We start from the raw sequence: 12,103 nt of genomic DNA on the forward strand, positions 1-12,103 counted from the left end.
TGATTCTTTCTCATCTTTGTGGGCTTATCTTCTTTTAATCCTTGAGGTTGCTGACTTTTTCCATAATTTTGTTTCTTTTATCCTTTTTTTTTTTTTTTTTTTTTTATGACCTTGAGGGTTTGATTCTAGTATAAAGGTGGATTCAGCCAACTGGCTTCATTTATTAAAGATTTTAGGGGGCCAACACTCAGCTCCCAATACCTGGACTGGATGTTCTAATTCTGGGGTACTTGTATTGGGCCCCCATTTTGTTCTCTGGCTCCTTGATGTTAGGAATCCACTGCACTGGGGGGCCAAGGTGTTTTTGGACTGCTGGTCATTACACTCTGATGGCTCATGTCAGCCAAAGCATTTCATAGCACGATGACAACGGGATCCATCCTCATTTGTACATACCAGCAGCAGAGGTAGTGGCAACTACAGTGGAGTGCTAGCAGGTTCAGGTGGTCCTGCCTCCCTGTAGGCATTCACCACAGTGGTGGAGGCAATGCAGCTGGCGGTAGGTGGGAGGCCCCTGTTGGTGACTGTGTGTACAGTCATGCTGGAGGTGGTGTTGGCTTGGGGGCAGGGCACTGGCAGGTGCAGGTCTGAGTGCCTTCTGTGTGCCCCACAAGCAAGAGTAGTTGCTCAGGGTGGGGCAGGATCCACTGTTCTCTGCACAGTGTTAGCCCAGGGTGGGATGCTGGCTGACTCTGTGCCCACCAAGGCTCTGTCTGCAGTGGCAGTCAGCAGGGCACTGCCCATTCTGCTCACTCTTATCTAATTGTTCGCCAGGCATAAAAAGCTGTTTTCATTTCCTGCTTCAGGATATTTCATATGCTGCTCCCACTATTTGAACTCTTTTGGTCTCATAACCCTTCCCATCACATAACTGATTTCTTCTTAGCAGTAAGGTCTCAGCATAAACATGCCCCAGCACAGAGGGCTTCCCTGACCATTTTATGCATCACCTTAATACTATATATATATTTTTTTTTTGAGACAGAGTTTCGCTCTTGTTGCCCAGGCTGGAGTACAATGGCATAATCTTGGCTCACTGAAACCTCCGCCTCCTGGGTTCAAGCAATTCTCCTGCCTCAGCCTACCAAGTAGCTGGAATTACAGGCATGCACCACCACACCCAGCTAATTTGGTATTTTTAGTAGAGATGGGTTTTCTCCATGTTGGTCAGGCTGGTCTCAAACTCCCAACCTCAGGTGATCCTCCTGCCTCGACCTCCCAAAGTGCTGGCATTACAGGTGTGAGCCACCGTGCCTGGCCAGTGACATGATTTTTAATTATATATAATTTGATTATTTACTTGTTTATTGTTTGTCTCTTTAGATGTAAGAACCTTGAAGGCAGGATATGCGTTAGTTTAATTCACTGGCGTTAAACTCCTTACCCACATCAAGGGAATTAAAAGGATCTGGAGCCAGAGACTTACAGGAAGAACTTCTGAAGATTTCATTGAGAAAGGCATGCTATGAGCCTACCTCTCATTCTACTCCATCAAGGAGAAGGGATGAGGGCTTCAGTCTGCTAACCCCAAATCAAGAGGAAGAAATGTTAAGGATACCACTTGAAGAGTTCAATATGTATCGCCAACAGTCAGTTGGTATTTAATTCACACCTGAGAAATTTAAGGGCTGACAGAACAGCTGCAGCAGCCCATGTAAGCAGAGTAGGTGTTGCAGCACTGGCTCCCTGGACTTGAAGAGTTTGTTTAGCAAACTTTACATGAGGGTTTCCTGTGAACCAGATGTGGGCACGTGCATGAGTGCCAGCATGTGGTTGTCTTAGGAACTTACCAGGATGTTATACCATTATCACAGTACATTCCAAAGAGGGGTTAGCACATGTAAATAGGGAGAAGCTGGGGGCATGTCTAGCAGTCCCAGAGCTGAGGAAAGAGCAATATTACCAAGACAAAGTGTTGTGAATAGCACATTTCAAGGGAATTGGAGGCAAGAAATCCCAGGGAATTTGGGAGGGCAAAGGCAAGTTCTCAGAAAATCCATCAAAGTGCTCACAACAGTCAGCTTATGACACTTGCCAAACAGAGAGCACCAATACCTGCTCTCAACAATAAAGTCGACTAAGAACCCTCCTGCCTCCCTTTCCTCTCCTTTTACCCAAGTCTCCCCTTCTGAATACGAGTGGAAAAGATGGAAGAAGTTGAGCAACTGCCCTTCCTTACCTGCAGCCTTTTTCATCAACAGCAGGGCCCAGTTAGGAAACAGAAGACAGAAACTCACAAGCATTCTGGAGATATATCACTTGGCAAAATTATGTTCCAAGCAAAATCAAAGAAATTTTTTAAATGAACTAAATAATAAATATGTGAACATTTTAGTTGTATGACAATAGGATGAAAGTGGTTATTCATGGTCCTTAATATAGTCCTCTAAATTGTTTTTAACAAATGCAAGTATGTACTAGAAAAACAAAAAGACCAATGCAAATAAATTCCATTCCTTTCCCACTCTAACCCTACCACTAATTGCAAATTATTCAGACTTCTCAGACTTGAAGTTTGGAAAGAGATGCCAAAGTTCTCCCTTCCCCACTCATTTCCAGGCTGGAAACTTCTCCCCCATGTGGCTGGCCAGCAGTGGGAAAGAACTTACCCTTTACATAAGAAGCCCCCTGGCTGGGCATGGTGGCTCACGCCTGTAATCCCAGCACTTTGGGAGGTCGAGGCAGATGGATCATTCAGGTCAGGAGTTCAAGACCATCCTGGCCAACATGGTGAAAACCCATCTCTACTAAAAATACAAAAATTAGCCAGGCATGGTGGCAGGTGCCTGTAATCCCAGTTACTTGGGAGGCTGAGGCAGAAGAATTGTGTGAGCCTGGGAGGCAGAGGTTTCAGGGAACCCAGATCCCGCCACTGCACTCCAGTCTGGGCAACAGAGTGAGACTCCATCTCAAAAAAAATAAATAAATAAAAGTCCCCTCCCCTTGCCCACAGGGTGTAGCTCTCCTATTGCAGCCTCCTTGGCAGAATAAATATATCCCAATACAACATGATATTCCATCATTCTTCCACACAGCATGACACAGAGTACCAGGGCCTGTATCTCCTCACCAAGGTGGAAATATGGGGAGGCAGACGTAACACTTTGTCTTTGCAAGAAAATCCCTGGACTTAGTTCTACAATACTTTACTGAAGCTTCCATGCTCTGAGTTAGAACTCACCCTAGGGGAATGCTACTATAGTACCTCCAGCAGCCTCCCATGCCTTCTTGGAGTAGACCAGTGAGTCTTTCTTCTCAAAGGCCACATGTACAGTCCCTCATCTGCCCTGCTCTGCATTGTCTCAAGAAAACTGGAGGACATACTTGGTCACTGTTTAATGTATGGTAAAACAGTGACCTCAATGAAATACAAGCTCAAGCCAAAATATGCTCTCCCTGCATTTGTACTCTATATCTTGAAGCTAATTGGCAAAGGCCAATTTACTCTTTTACCTAACAATATCCCAAATCTGAAGATGACTGACATAATCTTGGAATCTTCTTTTGTACAAGACTAGAACGTCAGATTCCATCAATCTGGGTCTCTGTCTTACCTAAGAGCTGATGCAAAATCCTTGACTGGGAATTAAACTGTCCCATAAAGAATTACCTTCCAGTGTCTCAAAAACAATGATAAGCACAGGCTTATTACAAATTTACAGGTTTTTAAAAATAAGCTGATTTTACATTTTTGCAAATGCTATTTAACATAAACATATCTAAAATGTGAAAATAGAACTTGCATCATGTTCTTAATCAATGGGTTGCCCAGAATAGATGAACAAGAACTGGATTAAGTTGCAGCAACGCAAGGGCAGAACCCAGAAGACTTGACCTCTTGCCCCAACTCTTGACAACTTTAAATCAGTGACTTAAGGTGCCAGGATTTCCTTTCCTCAAAGCCCAAAGTGTCTGGTGCTCCTGGGTCCTGTGCGCAACATGGCCACACCCACGCAAACGGGATCATTGCTGCTGAAATATGTGAACCAGAGGTTGACTCATATTTAGACAAAGGAAATGTTATACCATTATCACAGTACATTCCAAAGCCAAATAAAGTTCTCTCTCCTCTCCACTCATCCAGAGGCACTGACACATTCCACATGCAGGAGCAAGTGAAGCCACCACTGACCTTCCGGTCAAACATCTCCGCAGAGAATATGACGCTCCTCCCCCGCAGGTCCGGGAGCAGTCACTCCAGTCGCCCCAAGCATCCCAGTTGCCATCTTTGTCTTCATCTGAATGAGTGTTTCTTGAGGTCTAGATGTTAAAAACAAAACAAAACACACACACACACAATAAATTTAGACAAATGTGGTAGAAATATCCCAAAGCTTCCCCAGTTATTCCAGAGTCATCTTTTTTTTTTTTTAATTGAGAGAGAGTTTCAATCTTGGTGCTATCTCAGCTCACTGCAACCTCCCCCTCCTGGGTTCAAGTAATTCTCCTGCTTCAGCCTCCTGAGTAACTGGGATTACAGGCGCCTGCCACCATGCCCAACTAACTTTTGTATTTTTAGCACAGACAGGGTTTTGCCATGTTGGCCAGGTTGGTCTTGAACTCCTAACCTTAGGTGATCCACCCGCCTCAGCCTCCCAAATCCAGAGTCATCTTCTAAGGTCTTCACAAAGACCAATGCTACCGAAAAGTGCTTTGCTTTGGAATGATCGCATTAAAAAAAAAAAAAAAAAAGACAAGTTTATATGAAAATCAGTTGACACATACATGCCTTTCCATCTTAAGAAGGTTTTGTGGAGATGGCTTTTCAGCTCAGTATTATATCTGAAATTTTATCAGTCCTGAATTTAAATAAGTTGGCTAAGTATCAATTATATTATTCTGTTTTCTAACTTACATAGCAGGGACCCCACTTGAGCCTAAACCCCGTCTACTAAAAATACAAAAATTAGCCGGGTGTGATGGTACGCATCTGTAATCCCAGCTACTCGGGAGGCTAAAGCAGGAGAATCACGTGAACCCAGGAGGCAGAGGTTAAAGTGAGCCAAGATTGCACCACTGCACTCCAGCCTGGGCAACAGAGCAAGACTCTGTCTCAGGAAAAAAAAAAAAAAAAAAAAAGAAGCGCTCATGAGTGAATGCTGGCTTGCTTGTGTGTCAGGCAGACGGGCGGTAACTCCCAAGAAACCTTGCATAAGGTTTTGTGGAACCTCCATTCATAGAAAACAAAGAAAACAAAGTCATACGAACATACTTGGCCAAGTCATGAAGGTTTCGAATCCAAGAAAATAGCAAAGAGTCAATTATGAGTACAGTTTGGTTTAACTGGTCTCCTAGACTTTCCACAAATGACTTAATTCAGAATACTACAGAGAAGAGGGGGAATTACAAGTAAAAAGTACATAGATAGATGTAGGTATAGACGTGAAAAGAAATGAAGCTTATTATTAAGTTACAAAACTTTATTAAGGGGCCTAAAATATACTTGAATAAATGAAGAAACAACCATAGCCCTGAATAAGTAGACTCAATACTGTAAAATGCTACTTCTCTCCAAGATTATCTATAAGTTTACAGCAAGTCCCATCAAAATCCCCAAAGAAACATTTTTTGAAACATAACAAATGATTCTAAAGTTCATATAGTGGCATAAATATCTTTAAGAGCCAAGCAAGGTTGGGCGCGGTGGCTCATGTCTATAATCCTAGCACTTTGTGAGGCTGAAGTAGGTAGATTTCCTGAGCTCAGGAGTTTGAGACCAGCCTGGGCAACATGGCAAAACCCCATCTCTACTAAAATACAAAAAACTAGCTGGGCGTGGTGTCACATGCCTGTAGTCTCAGGTACTCGGGAGGTTGAGGCACCAGTATTGCTTGAACCCGGGAGGCAGAGGTGACAGCTGAGATTGTGCTACTGCACTCCAGGCTGGGTGACAGAGCGAAACTCTGTCTCAAAAAAAAAAAAAAAAAAAAAAAAAGCTAAAAAGTTGTGAAAGAACATAGAAATACTATATGATCCAGCAATCCAACTTCTTGGTATTTATCCAAAAGAATTGAAATCAGGATCTCGCAAAGAGATGTTTGCAATAGCCAAGACAATGGAAGCAACCCAAATGTCCATCAACGGATGAATGGATAAACAACATGTGGTATACACACAATGAAATGCTATGGAGCCATTAAAAAGAAGGAAAGTCTATCACATGCCACAATATGGATGAATCTTGAGGACATTAGGCTATGTGAAACAAGCCACTCACAAAAGACAAATACTGCATGGTTCCACTTACATGAGGTATCTAACATAGACTGACTCATTGAAGCACAAAGTAGAATAGTGTTGCCAGGGACTGGGGTGATGAGGAAATGAAGAGTTACTGTTCAATGGGTATTAAGTTTCAACCATGCAAAATTAAAAAGTTCTAGAGATCTACTTTTCAACATTGTACTTATAATTAACAATACTATACCATATGCTTCAAAATTTATTAAAAGGGTAGATCTCAAGTTATGAGTTTTTTTAATGCAATTAAAAGAACTGTAAAAGAAGTAAAATGAGAGGAAAATTGTCTCAATTAAGAGTAGAGAATTGGCACAGCAATAAACAAATGGACATATTAAAAAAAAGAGTACAGAAACAGACCAAGTATAAGGACATAGTATAGCACCACAAATCAACATGACAAATGTTCTGTGGGCTTTTTGTTTGTTTGCTTTGTTTTTGTTTTTGTTTTTGAGATGGAGTCTTGCTTTGTCGCCCAGGCTGGAGTGCAGTGACGCAATCTCAGCTCACTGCCACCTCCGCCTCCCAGGTTCAAGCAATTCTCCTGGCCCAGATTCCCAAGTAGCTGGGACTACAGGCACATGCCACCACACCTGGCTAATTTTTTGTATTTTTAATAGAGACAGGGATTCACCATATTAGCCAGGACAGTCTTGATCTCCTGACCTCATGATCCACCCGCCTCAGGCTCCCAAAGTCCTGGGATTACAGGCGTGAGCCACCGTGCCCGGCATGTTTTGTGTTTTTAAAAATCATAGATAACTTCTTCATAGAATATACCAAAATAAATTCCAGATCCATTAGAAATTTATGTTAAAATACTGAAACTATAAAGTATTAGAAATATTATAGATTAATAGATTAATCTTGGTATATACCTATACCAATAGTTGTATATAGGAAAGACTATCCTATATATAGCAATAAAAGTAGAAATTATAAAGGAAAAGACTGATAGGCTTAATTATATTAAAATAAAAACACATATCATTTTCTATCTATTCTCTACAGATAAAGCTATAGGCATAGGCATATATATGTAAAACATACTAGTAAAAGAACGCGTACATAGGCTGGAGGTATATAGGCTGGAAACATAGCAAATTAGCTCTAAGAACGGAGGAAGTAGGACTAGGAACGAATGTTGTTGGGAAAAGACAGGAAATGAACTTCAACTGAACGTTTAATTTTCCCTAGTCGCCCCCAGAATATGATAAATTGTTAAATGCCAGTTTTTTTACTATTTGAACTTTCATGGTTTTTGAAATTTCCATTTTTAAAAATATTGGGGTGGGGAAAAAGACAATCATTAGATAATCATATTAAATCTATACCATTTTTCATACATGTAAACTTTGTACATGCATAGGGAGAAGAGTGAGAGGTTAATTAAAATGTTACAGTTGCTACCTCTACATGTGAGGGATTTGGGTGACTTCAACATATTTTTTTTTATTGCTGTTTCTCTGCATTTTGTAGTCTTTTCTTAATAAAACACATCATACCTTAATTAAAAACAAGGAAGCAAACAAACAAAAACCACATATTCTTGGTGTACAAAAAAGTTCAAGTCAGACAGAATTTAATAGGTAAGTTCTAAGCTGGAGAACAGCAAAGTTTATGAAAGAAACTGACATACTAATAAACTGCAGCATGTGACTGAACTAGATATTGCACAGGTTTCCTTAAGCCCTTAGGCAAGTTACCTCATCTAACCAAAAAAAAAAAAAAAAATTAAATTAAAAGAGGGATCTGTGGAAAGGACCTTCAAAAGTGAAATGAAGAAATAATGACTGGAAGCAAAGAGGGGGTTTTCCAATAATTTTCACTCAAGTCTCACTGGTCAGCAGGCTTTATGGCTTCTTGCCAAGCTACCTATTTATAGCACAGTAAGCAGTCCTACTAGAGGCAATATTTCAGTAACAGTCAAGTGAAAGGAAAGGATAAATATCTGGTGACTGATCAAATCTGTCATCAGGAATAGGGGCTAATTAAACCCATACTATTTACTGTTCTAATTAGACCACTGTTCAGTTCAATTTTCTATAGTAAATGTCACCAAACATAACCGTGTCCTATCTATAACATAGTAAAAAAATAAAGTTTTAATTCACAAAAAATACAATAAGCAGTTTAATACATTCATCTGGACTTTTAGGTTGGGTAAGTCCAAATCATTTAGGTAAATGTTTAAAATATACACAGCTGAAATTGATTTTTCATTTTGTCACTCGATATACCGAAAGGTTGAATGTGAAAAGTTGAAAAACATCATCATATATATTTTTAAATGAAAGTTGAGAGTTTTTGCAATACCGTTTTAATTTGTTTTTATTCCCACTATCCCATCTGTTCAGTTCATAGTTAGAATCAGGTTTCCTTCCACAACTTCTCTACCTTAACTTACAAAAAAAAAAAAAAAGAATCTTGATTCTAAAATAACTAAAATAGGCATGTTATAGTGGAAGCATTTGGCTTCTCTGATTGGATAGGTAAGATATTTTTCCTTGAAGTAGAGCACGAATGGCACCTCAAGAGGGGTCCTTAAGTTTTTCTCCTCTCCTCAGCCAGGAAGATGGTTGGATTTTGTTTTGAAACCCCAATGCCGTCTCCAGCAGCCAGCCCTTCTGCCTTTTGATTGTTATTATTTCTCTGGAGAGTAATAGCAATAATATCCCAGATTTCCATCCAGTTATGCTCCCTTCCCTTTGATCCTAGCAGTGTAATGATAACACACACATTCAGAAATAACTCCACTGAAGCAGAATGAAGCACCACTTGGGCCACTGCTGAAGATGTATGTTTGTGTCATCTTCCTTGCAGTGAAACAGAACCTGCTTCCCTGGAGCTTCCATTCCTCTAGAGCAGTGGACAGAGTCTTGATCCTCTTCTACAGAAGAGCCCTTCTCAAGCTTTCTGAAAGTCTCCTAGTTCCTTCTATGTTCCCAGATCCTTTGCAACTGTGTTTTCTCTTGGCACACATCGAAATTTGCACATTTTAAGTCTTAAAATGTAGTGCCCAGAATACAACACTGAATCTAAGAACACAGACTATACATTGCACCTATGATCCAGGTTTCTTTAGATAAAACCTAAGTTTCCTTCTTCTCTCCCTCCCTCCAATCCTTCCTTTTTCAGCCAGCCCATTTGTTGGAATCTGCTCTGGAGACAGCGTCACATAATGGTTAAAAGCTGTTTGACTCTGAGTTTCTTAAACTTTCCAAAACTCATCTGTGAAATGGAGATGATAATCTTTACCCAAACAAGATTTAAATAAAATAACACATATAAAGTATAGGCAGCATCTCCACGAATGCAGTTGGTGAATATCTCAGTAAAGGTAAGCAATTTATTTTCTTCTTCAAACACAATGTCTTTTTCAAAACAATGATGGGAGAGCCAGCTTCTCTCCATTTGTACTTATGCAAGAGTTAACATTCATCACTACTGAATTTCCTCTTGTTTGTTTTGGCCCAGAATACCAGCCTGTTGAGATCTGTTTGAACCCTGATCCTGTCACCCTATCTATGAGCCACTGTGCTCAGCTCTGCAGCTTCCATGTCTTCACCCAAGTCCCTGATAAACGTGCGGGACATAGCTCTCTAATCTTACAGCATTCCATTAATGCATATTTCTGCTTTTTAAACTAGTAAGCCGACCATAATGCCAAGTAAGCAGCCAACTAATCAGACTTGGAATCTGTGAACACAGTTTAATGTTACAATAAAAATATGAACTAATACCAATTACCGTCATCAAATGTCAGGAGGCAGAAAGGTTTGTGGGGAGGGAAGAAATCAGCCACGAGAAGGAACTGGGTCCGGCAGGGTGGAACCTGTATTCTTGGGCTGCATGGTGGTGGTAAGCCTCCTGAGAGAAGAGGTATATAGCAGCCCCAAATTGGTTAGCCCCAGTTCTGAAGGTTAATGACAATAAAATACAGCTGACTGATATCAGCTCAATCTTTGGCCTGATTGTAACCCAGGTGAATGTCTGTGTTTGTCAGTTGAGTATAGCTGCTGCTCCCAATTCCCCCTGTTCAAACATCTCTTTAGGTTGTCTCAAGTAATCATTTAAATTCCATGTTGTTATTATTTTATATGGTAAGTTGTTATGTGGACCCAATCCAAGTTTGCGTCCATCAATATCATATCACTCTGTGACCCTGTCTGGGGCCAGAATCTGAGGCAGAGCATGGAAGAAGAAGACCTGAACAACTTTGTCCTACATCATTCAGGCACTGTTAATCATTATTAATGCACAGCATGAGTACTGCCTGCCAGTACTTTTCCTACCTTCTCTCTAACCTTCTCAACAAGTCCTTTAAGATAGATATCACTATCCCCATTTTGCAGGTGAACAACTGTGGCTTTGAGAACCATGTGTGTCCAAGGCTCACCTATAATTTCTTTTATTTATTTTTTGAGACAAAGTCTCACTCTGTCACCCAGGCTGGAGTGCAGTGGCACGATCTTGGCTCACTGCAACCTCCGCCTCCCAGGTTCAAGCGATTCTCCCACCTCAGCCTCTCAAGTGCTAGGATTACAGGCACGTGCCACCACACCCGGACGATTTTTGTATTTTAGTAGAGACAGGGTTTCACCATGTCGGCCAAGCTGGTATTGAACTCCTGACCTCAGGTGATCCACCGACGTAGGCCTCCCAAAGTACTGCGATTACAGGCATGAATCAGTACGCCCAGCCATCATCTATAATTTTTAATGTCATACAATGAACATGTATGATTTTACAATAAAACATCTAATAAAAGTTATTTTCTTCTTAAAGAAGGGGCCCAGGCAGAAGCTTTTTCTGTCTTACCCCAGACAAAGCCTGCTTTTTCCTTATGGACATCTGTGTGTTTTCCCCACTGATGCTCCACTTCCTTTCATGACCAGGAATCCAGTCAAATATAGCAGCCCAGCTATCATCACTCAGTTAGCATTTCGCCTCTTGGATCAAATACATCTGCTGCTGTGATCTGCTTGACCACAACATTCTTTCGATATCTCTATGAAGTCTTTTACTTTTTTCCCCCTCTATATTGCAAGCAGAGCTACACTTCTGCTTTTCAAAAGCATCTCATTTTATCTAGGTTCTTTCATGAGGAATTCACATTCCTGACTGATGTTCATGAACTCACATGCATTCGTTCATTTTCTCACACAAACTATAACAAGAGCTTGCTAAGTTCAAGGCTCTGTGCTCAGTGCCCTGGGAATACAAGTGTGGATCTGGTCCTCAAGTAGCTCACAAGTCAACAAGCATCAGGTGAGAGGGACAAGGGCTGTGGTGAGGCAATGGCAATCCTTGGTTGTCAAGAGCAACAGACACAAAGGGCCCAGAGGGAGGAGACCCTAAAATGGAAGCAATTTGTACCTTGGTTAGGAGAGCTGGGATAGACTTTCCACTGAACATACCAACCCTGCTGGAAGCACAGGCAGCACCTCATGTATCCCTATCACCTTCTTCCGTATGATAGGTTACATGTGAGTCCTTATTTTGTGCTCACTTCTGTTTTCTAATTGTGATAGAATTACAAACACTTTTTACTTTCTTCTTTTATGATCATCTATAATTTCTAATGTTATATGACAAACATATATAGTTTGCACAATAAAACACCCAATAAAAGTTCTTTTTTTAGGGAAAAGGAAAACACTAAAGGGAAAGCTATGAAAACACTTCCAAAGAAGCAATATGCACTTTGTGTTGCTTGGTTCAAACTATCAGGCTTAAAGATCTCTTAGGAAATCATATTTTCCTAAGTAAAGCTCTAGCTGGGGAATATGTTGGATGAAAAATTCCAAAAAAGATATTGTTTATTCATTATATAATAGGGCTGGTAAAAGTCAAAAATATT

At 40.7% G+C, this 12,103-nt stretch overlaps 1 protein-coding gene across 1 annotated transcript in view; it reads right to left on the bottom strand.

Moving 5' to 3' along the window:
• The window catches only part of ADAMTSL3 (ADAMTS like 3), a 418,321-nt gene that overhangs the window by 290,795 nt on the left and 115,423 nt on the right, over nucleotides 1–12,103 (bottom strand). Inside the window, exon 4 of the mRNA XM_025392622.1 lies at nucleotides 4,133–4,260. Coding sequence (XP_025248407.1) covers nucleotides 4,133–4,260 — 128 coding nt within the window. The remainder of the gene's footprint in view (nucleotides 1–4,132; nucleotides 4,261–12,103) is intronic.

This window comes from Theropithecus gelada, chromosome 7b (genome assembly GCF_003255815.1).
Source record: "Theropithecus gelada isolate Dixy chromosome 7b, Tgel_1.0, whole genome shotgun sequence".
NCBI classification, from domain to species: Eukaryota; Metazoa; Chordata; class Mammalia; order Primates; family Cercopithecidae; genus Theropithecus; species Theropithecus gelada.